General features: G+C 46.6%; 1 protein-coding gene and 1 long non-coding RNA gene across 4 annotated transcripts in view; one reads left to right on the forward strand and one right to left on the reverse strand.

The window, feature by feature from the left end:
• The first annotated feature begins 629 nt into the window (after positions 1-629).
• The window catches only part of LOC146869538 (uncharacterized), an 88169-nt gene continuing 68047 nt past the window's right edge, over positions 630-20751 (forward strand). Inside the window, exons 1-2 of one of the 3 annotated variants that reach the window (XM_085604417.1) lie at positions 630-796; positions 9727-9853. In XM_085604417.1, the coding sequence (XP_085460543.1) occupies positions 791-796; positions 9727-9853 (133 nt within the window). In that variant the 5' untranslated portion in view covers positions 630-790. The remainder of the gene's footprint in view (positions 797-9726; positions 9854-20751) is intronic. The other 2 variants (XM_085604479.1, XM_085604561.1) reach the window with 2 other exon arrangements.
• Positions 9848-20751, reverse strand: part of LOC146869539 (uncharacterized) — a 159043-nt gene continuing 148139 nt past the window's right edge. Inside the window, exon 3 of the long non-coding RNA XR_014961430.1 lies at positions 9848-10004. This is a non-coding gene — a long non-coding RNA (uncharacterized LOC146869539). The remainder of the gene's footprint in view (positions 10005-20751) is intronic.

Below are 20751 nucleotides of genomic sequence, written 5' to 3' on the forward strand. Positions count from 1 at the left end.
TGCCCGCTCAGACTCCGCCCTGTACATGCCTCAAGCTGAAGCTCCTGAATAGGTCACTGATACCGAGCCCGCTCTATGCTGCCGCGCGCTGCGCTTCCACGTGCTGAGACAGCGGTATGACCGGGAACGTCTCACGGCGGCCCCTGCGAAGGAAAGCGCTCTCCAGCTGAATAAACATGCCGCGCTGTCGCTCAGACCTCCCACTCTGTTTGAGCTCCCTTTACGTATTTTGTTATCCAAAAAATGTCTTTTTGAACTTCCCGCAGCAGTACTGTAAACAACTGTTCAGGACTGTGGCTGGGCCGGAGGCGCTTTAATACCACTAGGCGCTACACAGGTGACATATCAATCACTCAGAATAAAGGAAAATCTCATGTCTGAATCCGTTTTGAATCTTTCAGCCCAGGTACTTTGATCCCTTGATGCTACTGCCCCTTAAATTATCTATTTCCCAAAGAGTGACCTTACTCTCTGAGCATACGCGACATATCCCGGGCATGCGTAGTAAGCATGTTATTTATTGTCTGGGCATGCGCAGTGAGACAGAACACTTAGCTTTCAGGCATGCGCTGTGAGACATGGCACTTACCTTGCGAGCATGCGTATTGATGCACGACACTTATCTTCTGGACATGCGCAGTAAGTAGATCGCCATAGGCAGCAGTAAGTGCCACAGTGCCCAGCAGGGAGAGGTTTTAGTGATCTTCCAGGCTCCTCTCTCCAATCACTCACTCGCTTTTATTCAGCCGGTAATCGCAAGATCCCAGTGAAGAGCCGCCCACGAGGTACCATGGAGGTGAGATCGGCTTGATATAGTTTGTCGGTACTGAGGACTCATCACTGTCTGTGCCCCGTTGACAGCGTACCTCTGCTCCCAGTGTCATTTCAGGTTGGGTTAACCACCCTTCAGTGTTACTTCTTCAAGTAGGGTTACCCCGCCCCACCACCACCCCTTTCAGGTAGGGTTAACCCTCCCCACAATGTCACTTCAATTAAGGTTAACCCCCCAATGTCACTTATGGTAGGGTTAACTCCCTCCCCTCCAGTGTCATGTTCAGGTAGGGTTAACACCCCCTCTAGTGTCCCTTCATGTGGAGTTGAAACCCACCCCCCTCCCTCCAGTGTCGCTGTAGGTAGGGTTAACCCCCCTCCAGTGTCACTTCAGGTAAGGTGAACCGTCCTCTAGTGTCACTATAGGTAGGGTTAACCCCCCCACCTCCTCCAGTGTCACTACATGTAGGGTTAACCCCCCCCCCACCTCCTCCAGTGTCACTACAGGTAGGGTTAACCCCCCCTCCTCCAGTGTCACTACAGGTAGGGTTAACCCCCCCTCCAGTGTCACTTCAGGTAGGGTTTACCCCCTCCCTCCTGTGTCACTTCAGGTAGGGTTAAAAGGCCACCCAGTGTGACTTCAGGTATGTTAACCCCCCTCCCTTTAGTGTCACTTCAGGTATGTTATACCCCCTCCCTTTAGTGTCACTTCAGGTATGATAACCCCCCCTACCTTCAGTGTCACTTCAGGTACGGTTGACTCCCCAGTGTCACTTTAGGTAGGGTTAACCCCCCCAGTGTCACTTCAGGTACTGTTACCCCCCCCCCCCCCCCCCTCCAGTGTCACTTCAGGTAGGGTTAATGTTGTAATGTTTACACTTGAATGTATGTCTTTTATTTAACCCTTCCTTTGTGTCCTTTCCTGGTAGCCTTCTAGAAGCATAGAATGTTCTATGCTTGTGGCTGGAACCTGGCGGGGTTTGAACTCGGCAGTTACGAGTTCGGTCAGCCGGGAGTTGGATGTTACCCACCATGTCTCTTCAATAAATCTACGCCTACCTTACCTGCAGTGCCTGCTGTCATTCCTACCGAAGTCAACTTACTTCACTTGGCGACGAGGATGGGAGTGTCTCTTCATGTGAGGTTAAACCACCCCTTCCTCCAGTGTCGCTTTAAGTAGGGTTAACCCCCCCCTCCAGTGTCACTTTAGGTAGGGTTAACCCCCTTCCAGTGTCACTTCAGGTATGTTAAACCCCCCTCCCTCCAGTGTCACTTCAGGTAGGGTTAAACGCCCCCCAATTTCACTTCAGGTATGTTAACCCCCCTCCTCCCCCCCCCTTCAGTGTCTACTTCAGGTATGTTAACCCCCCCCCCCCCTTCAGTGTCACTTCAGGTACGGTTGACTCCTCAGTGTCACTTTAAGTAGGGTTAACCCCCCTTGTGTCACTTCAGGTACTGTTACCCCTCCCCTCCCCACTCCAGTGTCACTTCAGGTAGGGTTAACTCCCTCTCCCCCGGAGCCACTTCAGGTAGGGTTAACCCCCCCTGCCAGTACCACTTCAGGTAGGGTTAACCCCCCCCTGCCAGTGCCACTTCAGGTAGGGTTAACCCCCCCTGCCAGTGTCACCTCAGATAGGGTTACACCCCCCTACAGTGTCACTTTAGGTAGGCATAACCCCCCTGACCCTAGTGTCACTTCAAGTAGGGTTACCCCGCCCCCCTGTCCCCCCTGCAGTGTCACTTCAGGTAGGGTTAACGCAAAGTGTCCCTTCAGGTAGGGTTAGCCTCACCCAGAGTCAATACAGGTAGGGTTACCCCACTTCCAGTGTCACTTCAGGTAGAGTTGACCCCCACTCCAGTGTCACTTCAGGTAGAGTTAACCCTCACTCCAGTGTCACTTCAGTAGGGTTACCTCACCCCCCCCCATTCCCGTGTCACTTCAGGTAGGGTTTAACTCCACCTTAAACGCTCATATTCTATATATTCCTATTCCTGAAGCTCTACACACTCCCTTACCTCTGCACCTCTTCGTGGTTCCACTGCCCACACCAGTGTTCTTAACACACACATCCTTACCTGAATGGTGTATTCTTTAACAGATTTCGCACTCACTCCTGTTACAATTCACTGATTCAGCTTTTTTAACCCCAGTAAGACACATAACTGCAGCATGTTTCTCCTCCTCCTCCTCCTCCTTCACAGCTTGTGCCTTGATCACCGGTGCACCTACACTGTACACTCTTTCGTACTTTGGAAAAATGTTGTTTGCAAGCAACATGAGTATGGTATCCTCTAACATTCGACGACTGTCCTGAGAGTTGGCGGAGTGCACTGACCTGGCGCAGAGGAAACGCCGGGAAGACGAGTGAGGAGTACTCTCTGCCACTCGGGTCAGAGAAATCATATTGTGGTTTTTGTATATCCTGGATGGAGGACTACAGAAGATTAGTGATTGTATAGAAGTCTATCTCAAGCAGTAGATTTCTGAAATAGAGAGATATTTTACAAGCCCTGATGAAGTCAGAGATGCGGATGCATCATATCTGACGAAACACGTGTTGGCTATTTTGCTACCTGGAGACGATTGTACGAGTAAAGGAAGGATGAATAGTGATGGAAATATCTCAGGAATAAACATCGGAGTTGAAAGAAGACGGACTGGACTTCGATTTCACAATACATACTGAATGGTGCTCAGGATAACATGCCTTTTTGTTATGTATGACTGCCATTGTCAGCCTCCATCACGAGTAGCTGAGTCTAAATCTAGTTATTCACTATGGTAATATAGGAACAGGGGTAGGCGTTCCAGGCGTCTCTATCAGCACTCTCAAATAGCCTGTCAGTGCAGTGCTGGCTTTAGTTTCCATTTGGGAGCAGAGGCTCATGAGGAGAGGGCCGGGAGACGCACAGAAGGCGGTGGAGGTAGATGGTAAGAGGCTAGCTTTTTAAACATTTGAGGCTGGGAGTTGAGGCTGTTATGGCTGTCTCCACCATTACCTCTAGGTCCCTTTTCCTCGACCCATTCCTTGACCTATGAGGTGGCTATCCAGTCCCAAGAGCCAGGGGCTAGAATAAAGTACCATTCCCTCAGCGCTTCCTGTTTTGTTACCTGTCCTGCAGATGCAAGGCAGGGAATTCTGAAGTCGACTTCCACCAACGTAGGTGATGTTATTCTCCCTTCTGGGCTCGGAGAACACTTCTCTACCTATGTGGTAGCTATGCTGGTTGGGAGAGCATAAACGAATCCCCCTGGCACCCGATGGTGTCAATAGGAACATAATTTTAATAAAAGTCAGTCTGATATGGCTTGTCTTCCCTCGGATATGTGAGTGTTGCTGAAAGAGCACTCTTTACGCTTATAGGAGCAGGTCTCTTCGTTCATCTCTACTTTCCCCATTATGTTAGGTAGATTTGTATGGCTCAGATAATCACTTGTAAGGGTTTCCAGGTGGTGGAGTAAGTCTGTAGGTGTGAGATTACAGTTTTGGGTGTCAGACCCTGCAGAAATTATTTGAAGAGCCATGTCTTTAGCTTCTTGTGGAATTCAAGAAGTGAGGAGGAGGCCAGGATATGTTGGGGAGTTTGCGAGGGAGAATGTGGCTGAGTGCAGGTGTCTTGTGGGTTGGTAGAAGTGCAGGCTTTTATTCAGGTATGCAGGTCCGATATTGTGCAGCACTTTGTATGTATGCATGAGGAGTTTGAATTGGCTGCATTTGTGGATGGGGAGCCAGTAGAGCTCTTTGAGGCGTGGTAAGATGTGGGAACACCATGAGAGGTCAAGGATTTGTCTTACTTTGGCATTCTGGAGGCAGTGTAGGAGGTGGTTGGAGCTCCTGGCGTAGAGTGCGTTGCTGTGCTGTAATCTGCTAGTGATGAGGGCTTGCATGATAGTGTGCCTGGTGTTCAGGGGTAGCCATCTGAATATCTTGAAGTCCTGAGAAGAATGTGGAAGAAGGAGGAGCTGACCGCATTGACCTGCGATGCCATGTTGAGGTTGTCATCCAGGATGCTTCCTAGGTTTCTGACACGGTCAGTCAAGGTAGAAGTTTATCCAAACTCCGAAGACCACCACCTGAAGCCCCATGGAGAGTTCTTGTTCCCAAAGATCAGTACTTCCGTCTTGTCAGAGTTGAGTCATCCAGTCTGCTGAGTTGATAATGCAGTTGGAGAAGTTGCTTCTGATGATGGTGGACTTGTCTGTTAGAGACAGGAGAAGTTGGGTGTCATTGGTGTAGGATATGATGGTGATGCCTTTAGAGCTATGATGTTGGTGACCAGGGTCATGTAGGGTTGGGCTGAGTGAAGAACCCAGAGAGCCTTCACAGATCAGCTCCTTGGATTCTGATTTATACGGTGGTAGTCTGAATTTCTTTATCCTTTCTGTGAGAAAGGATCCTATCCAGTTGAGGGCTGGTCCTTGAATACCTATCTTGTAGAGTCTTCTGTCGAGTGTGTGGTTGGAGACTATATCGAAGACTGCGGAGAGGTTGAGTAGGATAAGGGCTGTGGCTTCTCCTAGGTCCAGCATAGTGCAGATGTTGTCTATGGCAACGATGAGTGCTGTTTCTGTGCTGTCGTTGTCCTAAATCCTGATTGGGTGTGCTTCAGTAGGTTGTAGTGTTCGAGGTGGCTGGTGAGTTGTCTGTTGATGGCCTTCTCCATCACTTAGGCCTGGTAATAAAGCAGAGAGAAGGAATGGACGTTGTTCAGCTCACTGAGGTTGGCTGATTAAAAAAAATGTTTTTAAGGTGGGCATTGACTGATGCATGTTTCCAGACTTCTGGGAAGATGGCAGATATGATGGAGATGTTGATGATGTGAGCGACAGCACTGCTGATTGGTGAACCTCCCACAATGTACATGTGGTGGAGAGATGGGTCCGTAGGTACCCCGGAGCGTACTGTTTTCATGATTGCTGCAGTATCTTCTTTGGTGAGAGTTTTCCATTCATTCAGTCATTCGTCTCTTTTTGTGGTGGTTAGGTGATGATCAGATATTTGGGGTCTGATTTTTGTTCGGAGTTGCTGTAGAACTTTTCTATTTTGCTGTGGAAGAAGTTTGATAACTTGTCGTCGAATTCCAGTGAAAGAGTGATGGTGCTGGCTTTGACCTCGGGGTGGTGAACTTTTTATGATTGTGAAAATCTCCTTGCAGCTGTTGGAGCTTGCCTCTAATCGTTGGGTTAGTGGCCTTCTTTTGGAGACTCTCAGAAGTTGGTGTTAGCGTCTCAGTGTGTGGCCTTGTAGGTGGATCTGCATTGTCGTTGGTCCTCCATTTTCTTTCTAGCTGCTTGAGTAGCGTTTAGATTCTTGGACGTCCTCTGTTTACCAGCTGGCTTGTTTGTTGGTTCTTCTTTGTTTGTTGCTTTTGATGGGCTCAAGAGAGTCTGAAAAGTTCTTGATCCATTTGATGAAATTGGTGATGTCCTTGTCGAGGTTATTGTTGGTGTTGAGTTAGTCTGTTTGGAGGGCGATGAGCCAGTCTGCCTCTGTTACTTTGTTCCAGCTATGGCTGGGTAGGTTGATGCTTGTGGGTGCGTTGTCTTGCGCTGTGGTGATTACAAAGTTTATGATGGAGTGGTCAGTCCCTGTACGCAGTGAGGTGGTGTTTTAGATGATCCTATCACTGATAGTGAAAATTGGATCCAGGGTATTTCCTGCAATGTGAGTAGGGCCATGATACTTGAGTCTCTGCGCAACACAAAGATATCTCATCACACAGCCTCAACACTCCTTCACTCACCAAGCACACTACTGAGATCTGAGACCTACTACATGAACATTTGCTGAGCATTCTTATTTTTTTCAAGGCAACATGAATGAACCTTCGGACCAGACATTGCCACAGCAATCTCAGATGACTACAAGATTGTTAGGCAGGACCTCCAGAGCAAGCCCAGAGGCACAGGCGCCATCATACTCAAGAACACAATCCTCTGCTTCACCACCACGAACTCCACCGCCAACTATATGGAACACTTCACTTTCAAGCTTCACACCATAGCCAACCTCAGCCTATTAGGAACCCTTATATGCAGACCTCTGAGACCCGCTCCAACTACATGTGCAATTTCACAAACTTCATTGTGCCCCTCATCATCGATGCCAGCACATTCATCCGCCTCAGAGATCTCAACTTTCACCTAGAAGACCCCACGGACCCATACTCTACATCTCTCTTCCAGACCCTCAGAAACCTAGGGCTCCCCAAGCATATTACCAGACTGATCTATGCCGCTGGTCATCTCCTGGACCCAATTTACACTTCCCTCAGCTACATTACAGTCAACAATACAGTACCATTGACCTGGACAGACCACGGGCTCATCAGCTTCAGCGTTCACATCCCAGAACACCCAAAACCTCACTTCATTGGAACTGCCTGATGGATCTGGAACAAAATCACAGAACCCGACTGGACCACCATACTCAGCACGCTCAACCTGAACATGCCAGCAGCTTACCTACTGCAAACTCTGAATACCCCAGCAACAACATTGCCACCATCTATGGAAACTTTGGCCGGCAACCAGACCCCATCACCCAGGTCGCCCAACTCCTAACTGAGACTGGGGAGCAAATACTGACTGCCTGGATCACCATCACCCAGACTCAATAACTACTACCATATGACAGACCACTCGGGCTCCTGCCGACTCCTGCCCAGACCACATCTTCACCAAATGACTCCTTCCTAACAGCGAAGTTCTAACTACCAACCTCAGTGCCTCCACTGACTTAGCCGATATCCCAGACACCTGCAAACCGTCACTCCCCTGCTCAAGAAGCCACTCTCCAACTACAGGCCCATCTCCCTCCTACCATACCCAGCCAAGGTCTCAGAGAAGGTAATCAATCTATTCCTCATTGACCACCTCAACAACCATCAACCCTTTGACATCACTCAATAGTGTTTTAGGCTCAACCAAAGCATGGAATTGGCACTCATTGCCCCCACAGACAACATCCGCATGATTCTAGACAGGGGAATCTGTGTCCCTCATCCTCCTGTATCTTTTGACAGCTCTCAGCACCATCTCACACCCTATCCTTATCATGCATCTGCATGACTTTAGTGTCCAAAGACCACCCTCCACTGGATCTGCTCCTTCTTAACTGAGAAAACACAAGCTGGCAGCCTGGCACTGTATTCCCCAGTAGCCTGCAAACTAATCTGTGGAGTAGCACAAGGCTGTTCCCTCAGCCCCACGCTTTTCAACGTATACATGATCCCGCTGGACAAAGTCATGCAAACCCACAACATCAACATTCTCTCCTACGCCAATGAAATGTAACTGATAATCTCCCTCTTAGACAGGACCCCTAAAACAAGAAGCAAGATCACCACCTGCATGACGAATGGAAGCAGTCCAACTATCTGAAGCTGAACACCGACAGTTCAGATGTAGTAATCTTCGGCCGCAGCACCTTAACTTGGAATTCCAACTTGTGGCCGTCGAACTGGGACCTACATCCTCACCCAACAACAACACCAGGGAACTCTGGATCATCATAGACAACTAACTGAGCATAGAGAGTCAAGGCAATGACGTCACAGCATCGTGCTCCCACACCCTGAAAATGGTAATGAAGATCTACAAGTGCTCCCCTACCACACCAGAAAGACTGTCAGCTACACCTTCGTCACCATCAAACTTTACTGCGAAAACACCCTCACTGCCGGGATCTCTAAACATCCAACCAGAAGGCTTTATTCCATCCGGAACTAAGCAGCAAGACTGATACTCAAACTCCCACACTGGACCCACACACACACACCACACCTCAGGGAGCTCCACTGGGTCCCTGTACACATATGCCCTCACTTCAGACTCCTTACACATACATTCAAGACACTACAAATCTTTATTCCCCCTTACCTGAATCACCTTCTGCCAACCACACAGACTCCTCCGTTCTGTCCAACTCCTACTTGTACATATCCCATGCATACACAGAAACAAAGCCAAGGGCCGGGCGTTCGTGCACGTTGCCACTAAAGCCCAGAATGACTTACCTCCTCACATCTGAGCCTCCTTCTCGCTTCTTGAGTTCCGTAGTAGGCTGAAGACTTGTCTTTTGAAGTAACCCCTCTAGAGACAGTTTAGACTCCAGTACTCGCATAGCGTTAGGATACCCTCACGGTTGATAGTGCGCTCTATAAATACTTGTAACCTAGCATAACCGTATCAAGCTCATCCAGATGGAATTACATTGGCTCCACTTGCCAGGCTTCAACATCTTCAAACCAGATGCATCATTCACAAAGCCATAATGAATAACACCCCTGCTTACTTTACAGACAAGCTCACCAACTCTGGTGTCACTCGGCACACTCACAGCCTGGACACCATCAGGCTGGAGACTAAGAACACTACATCACAGTATAGAAGCAAGACACAAACTATCTCAGCTTTTATCACTCGTTGACCTTATTCTTGCCTTTGACCCTGTACACAACTCTTCTGCCGTTTGGTGCTGTACAAGTACCATATAAATATAAACCTATGCGCATACACACATGTATTAACATGCCCAGATAAATAGCAATTCATGTTCCCTATTAATTTCCTGCAAATTGAATCTGCAAAATTTAATGGAGCAAAACCTTATCGCCCACTGTAATTACTGCATGCAATAAACACCTCCTTGTTTATAGATGTGTGTGAGGGGATTGTCCTTTAATGACCTACTTATAATCAGGCACTGAGTGTTAAAACTATTATTTAATCTATTGCTTCATATTTAAAGTGGTCTTCAGCCCCTCCCATTCAGTTTATTCATTACGCCTTTTTAATTTCAGAAACAGTCTTAAGTGTATCCATCTCTGCTTCTATTAAAAAGAAGACGAAGAATGTAGTGGAAAGTTAACGTTAAGGTCAATCTATTTAAGATGAACACAGGGACACAGAGTGTATCAGCCAAGATAGAAACATAACAGTTTTTGTTCCAGACACAGATTCCCTGTGGCAATGCTTCTTGCAGTTTCTCACCGGACGATTGGAATCTTTTACAAGAATGGCAGAAGGAGCTTTATGGGAACGTGATGAAAGAAATTCACCGGGCGCTGATCTCGCTGGGTAAAGTTGCAGTATTGATCATTAATATGAAACGTCTTGGTCATCCGGATACTGCATGTATGTATTCTTGCTTTGAAGTTCTGTCTTTGTTCTATCACTTTTATTCTTCCAGCAGTAATGTTGTGGGTGTGTCGAGGTGGAGTGGGTACTCCTGAAAAACAGGCAGCAGTGGTTATGATGCATGCTTAAAGATTGCTAGTGGTAACCAGCATTTGCAATGCAATAGGTCATGCATTTACAAGAGTTTGAGCTATTGGCATTGTAAATGACAATGCCAATAGCTTAAACTTTTGCAAATGCAAGACCTATTGCATTGCAAATGCTATTTTTGGAAAATCTCCCCATGTTGCGCTTTCATTTTGAACTGAGAGCCAATCATTTGCAAATAAATAACAAAGACAAAGGGGAAATTGGAGGTTTTAATCATCAGACGGGTAAGACCTCAAACGTGAGCATCAGACTTAGTTTGAGGTCTACAGACAAATTGGTCATTTAAAAAAATAATTGTTTTCATTCAAATCTTTTTTTACATTTTTTGACCAAAAACTGGCCAACACATGTTTCACGACATCAAGGTCTCTTCATCAGGGCCATACAATGGGCTACAAAGTAAAAGTTAATGTCAAAACAGACAGTGATCATAACATGATACAAGGAAAGACAAGAAAAAGGTAATGAATGAGATAAATAAACAAAACAATCATTACTTCAGAATCACTTGTGAATATCTTCTGGATAAAATATAATTGTAAAATCAACGACCCAACGGGTTTGTGCACATAAACAAAGATATGCAAAGGATCGACCCATAGGTACCAATAAAAAAAAAAAACATACTGTAGTATTGAAACTATTGTTATCAATCTAGTGGACACAGTCACCTCCTTTTCAGTGATTCCTTTGGGATGAGATAGCTATAGTTTTACTATAACATTTATCAGTGGAACATTTACCATAGAAGTACGTGACAGGATATGACGACAGAAACTCAGTAGGAGTGGATGGAGGTTGACTGAGGATAGCTCAGGGATAAAATAATACCTAGGGGGAAACTGGCATCATAAATGAGTTCAGAAAGGCCTGGTACAGGCACAGAGAGTTTGAGTAAGCAAAGGTAAAGTTGCATACCACGTACAGTCTGTGTTTTCAAAGAACGCAAGGAGTGGGCAGGCTGAAATGGCTTCTCTTCAAATGTAATTTCTGCTTAGTTTTGCAAATGCCCTCTATTCCTCCAAGGCTGTGGAAGCTATTACTTCATGTTACTGCAATGTCAAACAATACAAGAAATACTTTTCTTGAAAAAAAATATAAGTGGTGCAATACAATTTCACACGGGAACAGAGCAGATCTTTTTTTAATCAACCTCTACATCTTTCTCCACCCTCCCACCCAGAAAACTGAATGGCGTGTGCGCTCAGACAATGTCTGAATTCCTTCCATTCATATGACCAGAAATCTGGGATACTGTGTGCAGTCTGTAAATACGGCCCTGAGGAATACGTTACAGTAGTCAAAGTATGCTGCTTGCGAGGCAGGATGGGGTTTCTTAATCGGTTCAGTCTGTTTGTGAGCGGTACTAAAATTAAATTGCGCTTCCCAGCATGCCTTGTGTTGCTGGTGGAGTAAGCCGCCCCCGGTTTGTTTCTGGTTTACATCTGGTTATAGAGTTTTTAATAGCAGCTATGTTGGTGAAATTAGAAAAATAATTGGACATTATCAACCATCTACAGATGTAAAACAAGTGAGAAGGGACGGCCAGACGTGAGGCCAACGGTTGCACATACCCCACACATTCTCTTTTTGTGCACACAGCATTTGAAACAAGCATTTGCAATGCAATAGGTCTCGCATTCACACGATTTTGAGCTATTGGCATTGTAAATGACAATGCCTTCTAGTTATGTTTTGGGTTTTAAAACCTAAATACAAGGCATTGTTATTTACAATACAATACAATACAATACAGGATGACGTGATGTAAAAAGGACTTCAATCTCCAGCCCAAAAAATGGATACTAAAATAAAAAATAAATTTTGACTTTATACACTAAGACAAGGGGACTGTATACTCTACATAGTTGTGGTTTGTCCGTTAATATGTCTGAGGAAACCTAGAGTCCCCAAACCTGCAACAATCACATGGCAGACCCTAACAGAGGTACAACGCGATTACACTTAACCATGAGCAACCTGGGAGAGGAGCCAGGGCTCTGTTTGGATAGCGGGAATAAATGAGTAGAAGGGAAGGAGTGGAATTTCCACCTAAGATTTTAGGGGGTGTATCCTGTACTGCCCATCACAGGTCCCCCCTACCGATAGCCCCACACCTATAAAACAGATTCCCCGTTCAGAAGAAAAAGATGGGAGGAAAAGAGATTAATAAGGAGAGTGGATGTAAAGGAGAGCTACTCAATCAGTTGGGGTTTGTCAAAAAGGGAGATAAACTTATATCAATCTTTCTAATCAGGGGTGTCCATGAAGAACAAATTATATGGGGTTTGGGTGCTGCCAACTTGATAATTTCATGCCAGTCCCTTAATTAAACAATCGATTCAGAAATTTATTTTATTTTTTTAACTTCCGAACTGCCACAAGGTGGTAGTTTAGACTCGAGGCAGCAGCAGAAATACACTTCTGTAGAATAACCTGTTTCAGACAAGTGGATTGCTGAGAAATTTACACAGTGCGCTGGTTTATATGTAAAGGAACACACGTGCACCTCCCCAGTGGAGCGTCTATCCCTAAAGCCAAGATGGGATAATGTATTGTTATGAACGACCTGGCACTTAAACTGTATAAATCTACAAAAGGTGCTTTAAAAAACACCTGAAGAAATACTAGTGTCTGCTTTGTGCATGCTAAGAAACAGAGGCCTTGAACTAAAGAAGGGTCAGCAATGCAACGAGGCAGTTGAGCGGTGTGTACAGCCCAGTGTAACTAGCAACCCCCAGAGGCGGCGGTGATCGGTTGGGGCCCTCAAAGGCATTCTCCGTGGAGAAGTCATTGCAGCATCAGTCACCCGGCTGTGAAGACAGCGCAGCTCGGGTAGAACTAGGGAATAAAGGCGCGTGTCTCGGCTCAGAGCGTGACCCGCTGAGGGTCAGGGAGGGTGTGGCGCGTGAGTCACCGGCGGGTCAGCTCGTGCACGCGGGAGGGGACGAAAGGCTCATGAGGGTGCTGTGATGACTTCATTTCACCGTGGTGTTTTCGAATCCACGGCCCCTGGTGTGCACGTTCGGTGCTGGCAGATAGCGCCCACATGACCGCTCGCTTTCTTCAGGGAACTCAACTCCTGGGAGACAAAGTACAGTCAGTGAACGAGGGTGGCGATAGAAGCCTAGATGGTGAAGAGAGGACTGCTAGATCAGCATGAGGGGAGAATTTAGTCTGATGGGAACGGAATGCACGTAAAGGTGAAGACAGGGGAAGTTTTGGCGAGATGGAATGGGATTAAAGATAACGGAAGAATTGGGTTTAGATAAGTGACCGAGCGGTGGGATGGAAGTGGACAAAGAAAAGGAAAGAAAAGCACAGGGGAGAGCAATAGATGTGAAACGAGACGAAGGGGAGCCACGGCAGATGGAAGTGAAGGGGCTACAGGAGGAGGAATGGAAGTAAACAGATGGTTAGAGATGGTCATTGGGGGAGGCATTGAAGTAAAGAAAGAGGATGCACAGGTAAGAAACAGAAGTACACGTAATTACATATAAATAGAGATGGGTGGAACGGAAGTAAAGAGAGAAAGGGGGCAAAAGATCCGGCAGGATGGAAAGATAAAGCAGAGGCAAACACCCAATGAAAGCAATCAAAGGATGAGGCTCAATGGATAAAAAATAAACAAAGCAAACGACCTTAGGAGCAAGGGACAGGTATTTAGATTGGGCGAGCCCGAGAACCCCTAACAAGCATCCGACCGCAGGCAGCAAAAGCAGAGTCAGAGAGTCAGAAAAAACTTTATTTCGGCTGTCAGCCATAAAAGTTCATAAATCACAATGATACAAGAACAATAAATATAAAAGGATAATACAGAATTAAAAATGTAAATATAAGGACATACGAGCAAGCACATAAACCCACACGAAAAAAAAAAAGGCACTATATTTAGGATGGGTAGTATCTCAGGATTTACCTTATTGTGGTAGTAATCGTTTTCTGATTAACCACATTGAGAATAAGAATTTGGCAATCACCGTGACAAATAAGGGAGAAGGGTCGTACTTCAACAACCTAAACAGGTCTCTATAGTTCCTAGCCCCCGTGTTTTTTGCAAGCTGGATAATCCATTTTCGACGGGGGGTTTTATAGGCTGGACAGAAAAATATGACATGGGCCTCTGATTCTTCGTGAACACCACACCCTGGGCAGGACTGTCTACTAAAACCAGCCCATTTGTTTGTTTTCGAAAAGAGGGGAAGAGAGCCATGCCTAAATTGTATATATAATTTCTTGGCAATAACCGGGTGGATCAAATCTAGTGCAGGCTCAAAACAATAGCCATTTTTTACCTCGAGAAATACCGAGGACAAATTAGGGCTATTCGCTGATCGAAAGACCTGAGTCAGATTGTGTTCCTCCAGGGTTTTTGCCAGAGACTTTTTTGAAAGAAAAGGGCACGACTCCTCAGGTGTGAGCCAAAGATCTTCTCTCCCTATACCCCTCAGCGATTTTTTTACAAATGCTAGCCAGGAAATGGCGCCTGCCTTTGGGATCAACAAAATAGATTTAAGTTCCTCCCGAAAATTAACAAGTTCGGGAGTACTCCATAGTTGGCGCCAATACATTACCGGTCTTGAGGCGACCAAATCCGCAATGGGTTGTATGCCCAGGTCCATCCTGAGCGGCTGCATAGGAGTGCTCATAGGAAGTGCCAATAATTGTCTAAAAAATTGGTTTTCTGACTTAGTTAAAATCTGTACTGTGTTGTGGCCCCATAGTTCAGCGCCATAGGCCACCACCCCCCTCGCCTGGGCTTTGTATACCTCCACCAGTGGGCTAATCAACTTTAATGGGCTATTTTTGTGCATCTTTATAATTCCCCCAGTTATTTGTGCAAATTTTAGATTTACTTTTGAGATCTGGGGCCCCCAATTCATTTTGTTATTGAGTGTCAAGCCCAAATAATCAAAGATGTTCACCCGTTCTAGGTGCAGACCATCTAGTTTTGGCGTGGGGCGGTTTATAGTGTCTGCATGCAGGACCATATATTTGGTCTTGTTCACATTGATAACTAAGTTCCTTTTCCTGCAGAATGAAGCAAATCCATCCAGGATTCTTTCCATCCCCATGGGAGTCCTAGACAGAAGCAGGGTATCATCTGCAAACATTAATGCAGGTATTTTCCTGCCCGCCAACCTAGGTGCGTCTGTCTCTTAGGGCCAAAATATCCTCAACCAACCCATTTAAGAAAAGAGAGAAAAGGGTTGGAGCTAGTACGCAACCCTGCCTCACTCCCTTCTCTACTCCGAATGGGAGCGTAAGTTCTCCATTTAGTCCGAACCTCACTCTAGCAAAGGTATCTTTATGTAGTCGCTCTAATAGGTTGCATAGGTAAAGAGGGACTCCCATCCCTTTTAACAGCTCCCACAACTGACGGCGATCCACCATATCGAAGGCAGACTTTAAATCTACAAACGTGAGATAAAGGCTGCCCCCTTCTAAAATAATGGATTTCCAGTGAATCATCTGTAACCTAAACAGTTGGTCCACTGTTGACATTTTGGCTCTAAAGCCCACCTGCAGAGGGGTTAGAATGTTAGAATCACCCATCCAAGTTTGCAATCTCCCTAAAAGAATACGCGCAAAAATCTTCTGGGCGACATCGATTAGGCTGATCGGCCTATAGTTTGCCGGATCAAGGGGCGAGCCCTTTTTGTGAATTGGTATGATCTCGGCACCCGCCCATGTTAGTGGTAGCGGCATTCCAGCTAAAATTGCATTAAAAAGACCATATAGATAGGGCACCCAGATGTCCGGCTCGCTCTTAAATAGATCACCTGGGATCCTATCTAGGCCTGGAGCTTTATTTGGGAGGACTTTACTAAGTGCCATTTTAACTTCGTTAAACGTGCACTTTTGAGCCATCCCCTGAATATGTGGTATAAAAACGTTAGGGAGGGAGGGAGGATGATTTACTGCTAGTGTCTTGGAGGCGTATAGATCTTCAAAATGACCACGCCATATTTCTTCCCCAATATTAGGTTGGACTGCTTGCTGGGAGCTTGACGACCCGGTTTTAACCAGATTCCAAAATGACCTTGAATACCTGTTCTTCTATGCAGAGGAGATCTCCCCCCATCTGCTTATTTCCCATTCTTTTTTTGCTTCTTCAGTCATTTTCTTAAAATATGCCCTCGCTTCCTTAATTAGTGGCTTATTGCCATTTTTGAGAGTTGTCAAAAGCATTGACTTGGCTTCCCTGCAGGATTTATTATACCAAGTATTATTCCCCCTCACGGGTGCCGATTGTCTCCTGGTTACCCGATAGAAGTGGGTCTCTAGGATACCACAGAGTTCTAAATGGGTTGATCCTATCAGATCCTGGTCTAGATGGCCCTCTGTCGAGGCAACTTCACCCAAAAACTTCTCCAGAAGGGGATAGATCTCAGTATACATAGCACTAAGATCCCTTTGAGATTGGGCGATCTTCTCCCATCTGACTCTTCGTCCACCACAGGCTGTAACCAGGGGAGCTAAGGTAGTTAAATCATTAGCGGGATAAAGGCAGCTAGTAAAACCCTCCATAGTTACAGCGATGGGATTGTGGTCACTTTCACATCGTTTCTTTACTTGAAAGTCCAAAATCCTAGGCCACAGTCCCATACTAAGCATTATGTAATCAATAATGGAGGTTTGCCCATTTCTTTCAAAAGTAGAATTACCTGGGTTATCTGCAGGGAACCTTCCATTACATGCCCTTAGCGAAAAGGTGAATGTGATCGAAGTTAGTTGGAGGACCAAGGGTGTCCAAGCCTTCGTAGAATAGGTATTAGTTGGGGGGATAGCCCACGCTTGATCCTCTTCCTGGGATACTGGGCTAATCAGCCCGTTCAGGGGTTCATAGTGACAGTTAAAGTCACCGCCAATTATAAGATGGTCTACGTTGGTGGATGTGGTCAAAAATGTCTCTAAGCTGTTAAGAGTACAAGACACTTGGCCATAATTCACTGGACGGGAATAGATGTTAATCAGGCTCAACTCCTGGTTATCCCGAAAGGACATGGCTAGGCACATGATGTCAGACGAATCAGTCGTGATTTTCCTGATTACGCATCCCAAATGAGTTCGCACCCAGATGGTCAACCCTCCTGATGGCCTCCCCCTTTTAGACCTCACTGCCGATTCCCAGTAGGTGGCATACCCTAGGCGATGATGGGGCTTCAATGCCCATGTTTCCTGAAATAGGCAAAGGTCATGTTCGTCGATAAATTCCCCCCAGTCGGAAGAGTCTAACAGGCGGGATAATCCCGCCACATTCCATGATAGGATTTTAACCCCTCTACCTGATTGGTAGAGTGATTGACAAGATCTAAGCAATGGGGGATAGATGTGTTCCCAAGGGACATACTTGGAATTTCCCTAATATTATCGATTAGCCCTAATTTAGTGGGAAGCTCTGAAGGCATCAGATTGGTGGGAGGAATAACGGGGTGGGTCACAATTAACTTTGAGAGGGATGACTCCTCTAGCTTCACCTTAGTTTGCTGGATTATCCCTTGGGAGTAGGGAGATACATACCGACTCACCCTAGCATTCGTCTCTACCTGCATTGGGAGATTGGGCCCGGAGTCAAAGTCAGGCATCAGTCAATCAACACAATCCAACAGGCTGAACCTATTGTGACATGGAATGTTGAAAGGTATGACGTGTGAGTCTTCCTCTGGGATTTCGCTGTGGCCATAGCGTATTCCCACTCTTTCCCTGTGTGAGTTTGATAAAACCATCCTTATGGTTAAATACTCCCAACGGGTAGAAGTGTGATAGAGAAAAAGTTTGGATTCCATCAGCCAATCTGGCCCTCCCCCCTTCCCCCATATATTTCACCACCCTTTTATCCCTAAAATTTACAACAATACAATCTCCCCTTATGGATTTCACACCCCGACCTACCCAAGACACTCTACGCACCATCAAAATTTCCCCATTTAAATTGGGTGGTAGAGGTCTATTGTCATTCAGCCAGTGGATTACCTTATACTTCAAGGACAGGAATGGTTCGGCTCTATCGGGGGGGAGCTCAGGAACACCTGTTAGGACCACGACATATGGGCTACAGTCTGGGGGGAGATCAATTCTTTGTAGGTTCCTAGAGCTTGGGGAAATATTTGAACTGGGGTTTACTGAGGGAGAGGGTATAGGTTGGGGTGGGGGGCAGGTCAGACGGCCAGTATCGCCTGTGGCTTGAACCTGTTGAGAGAGGAGAGGAAGAGCAATCCTCCCTTCATTGTTGGATGGTGTATCCCTTTCTATTAAGAGTGGGTTACTATGAGGAGAATAATCAGCACCCGGCTCACTTGAACTGTTAGTGGGTGGTATAGCTAGTTGGTGGCATAATACCTTCTGGGCTGGGTGAGCAGTTACCACTGGATTAGACTGAATGGTGTCAGCTATCGATGCTATTTTGCTTTCTAGTATGGATAGACGCTTAATTAAGGGAGATAGACTCCCATCAATTAAGGATGCCATTTTTTCCCAGAAAGCATCCTGAGTCAAGCCCCGTAGGTTTTCCTCACCTATAGATATAGAAATGGGGGGCACTACAGGGTCCCGGATAGGGGCTCTAGGTGGATCGATTTCCTTTATATGGATGTTAGGGTCTGAATTAGAACCTATCATACTTTTTTGTTTTTTCTTAGAGGGACATCTCATGAGGGCCCCTTCGCGTTTCTTCCCTTTTGTAACTGGTGGCTTCACCCCAGGACATTTACTTCTTACACTCCGGTCCGACATGGACCTTGTTGTAGCACAGTTAAAAATAGAAGCTGGGGAAAGGGGTTCAGCCGATGATGCGTTGACCTCTGGAAACCTTGTGGCAGAAGGATTAGATAAAATAAGGCCAGCAGAGGAAGCTGACTCTGTTATCAATAACTCATCTAGTGAACCATCAGGTTGCAAGGGCTCAGATTTATCAGGGGAGTAAGCGGACATGATGCCTCCCAATGGCGAGCGTTTCCCTAATAGGGGGTCCAGGGATAATCTACGTTCAGTGGCCGCAATCTCGTAAGCCAGAACGTTGCTTGCACGGGTAATAAAATTATCCAAAGTCCCCGCAACAGAACACCCCTTGGGAGCCAACCTCAATAGTCCAGTGGCCATAATATTTTTACCTTAAGAAGTGCTGACCAGGAGGAATGGCCAGCCCAGCCTCGAACGGCCTCAAACGGCCCGCTCTTAGCACGGTCTTCGCCCCGGGCTTCGTCCCGCTAACGCGAAGGGAAGGAGTGGTTTTAAAATAGGGGGATTAGGGTGGGCGGGAAGAGGCCCCAGCTGCGCCGGAGGTGGAGATGCGCAGGGAAAGCTGGTCCTCGCAGTCCCACTAAACAGTACAATGCAGAACGAAGTCTCACCCCACGAGAATCAGGCTGGTTTGAAACAGAGCGCCAGTGTTCACAGGCAGAGAGGGCTACTTATAGCAGCGAGCGGCACCCGCGAAGCGGGGGCCGCGAGTCGTGTCCACGCTGGTGTAGGAGGGGGGCGTGAAGAGGCCCCAGCTGCGCCGGAGGTGGAGATGCGCAGGGAAAGCTGGTCCTCGCAGTCCCACCAAACAGTACAATGCAGAACGAAGTCTCACCCCACGGGAATCAGGCTGGTTTGAAACCGAGTGCCCAAAAGCACACAACAGCCCCAGGAAATGTTTACAACTAGGAATGCATTAGAGTCGCCGCCTGTCGCTTTCACAACAGGTTTGTCTCACTGACATGGCGGCCCTTGCATCAAAGGATAATAATAGTAGATTCTACGCCCCTTCTTCCGTGAATACAAAAGAGCTTTCGGTGTCTAAGAGGCTTAATCCCTGGTCCCTGTCGTCAGAGGTGAAACTGGGTGCATAAGCCAAAATCCCCTGCTTGGTGACCTCAGTCAGCCCAGCGCAGACACAATACCTCCCAACCTGCTATTAGCACTGTTGGAGTGTCAGAGGATCAGATCCAACACATTTTCATTCCCCAGGGGCCCTGCAAAGGATGAGCTTCGTTACCACACACATCTTTTTCCCAAAGCCAGGACGCCCTGAATACTACTAGGTGACGCGAAAAGTGCAAATTCCAGGATCTTCCCTCCAATCCCGCCTCACTAGATGCCACGAGGTCCAACACAGAACAGGAAGCACCTTGAAGCGATGTACAACAGTCATTACAATCTTCACCACACCCACATCTCGCACACAATTTCAGACGTGCGGGGTGAGGGTGGGAGCTGGTGGGGGTTGACTAATCACCAAAGACCGTGAAACACCAAAAAATGAAGATGGAGTATGTTCCGGCAACTTCACCCCTCACTCATCTTGCGCCCAATGCCATGAGGGTCAATACTGAACGTAACACCAAACAACAAGAAGAATGCAGCAAGAGCAGGTATATTCCAATCTGAACAGAGCCTTCTGTGGCATACTGAAGGGACCGCCGATCCAGGTTCTTAGAATACGACGAGCTGTCGGACAACCTGAAGCCAGATTATGAACTGGTTTGTGTATGATACACAATGTTTCAAAGTGTTATCTTTCGTTCATAGGAAGCCAACGTAGTGATCCGATGGCAGGGGTGATGCGATCTTTATGACCCTATCTGCAAATGAACCTTGCGGTTTGGGTTTGTATTATCCTAATCTGCCTTTCATTTATTTTGTTTTAAAACGATAACCGCAACAGTTTGAGCCCATGCCTAAAGACAAATCTACAGTCCAGT

The sequence above is a fragment of the Triturus cristatus genome, chromosome 1_1 (assembly GCF_964204655.1).
Source record: "Triturus cristatus chromosome 1_1, aTriCri1.1, whole genome shotgun sequence".
Lineage (NCBI taxonomy): Eukaryota > Metazoa > Chordata > Amphibia > Caudata > Salamandridae > Triturus > Triturus cristatus.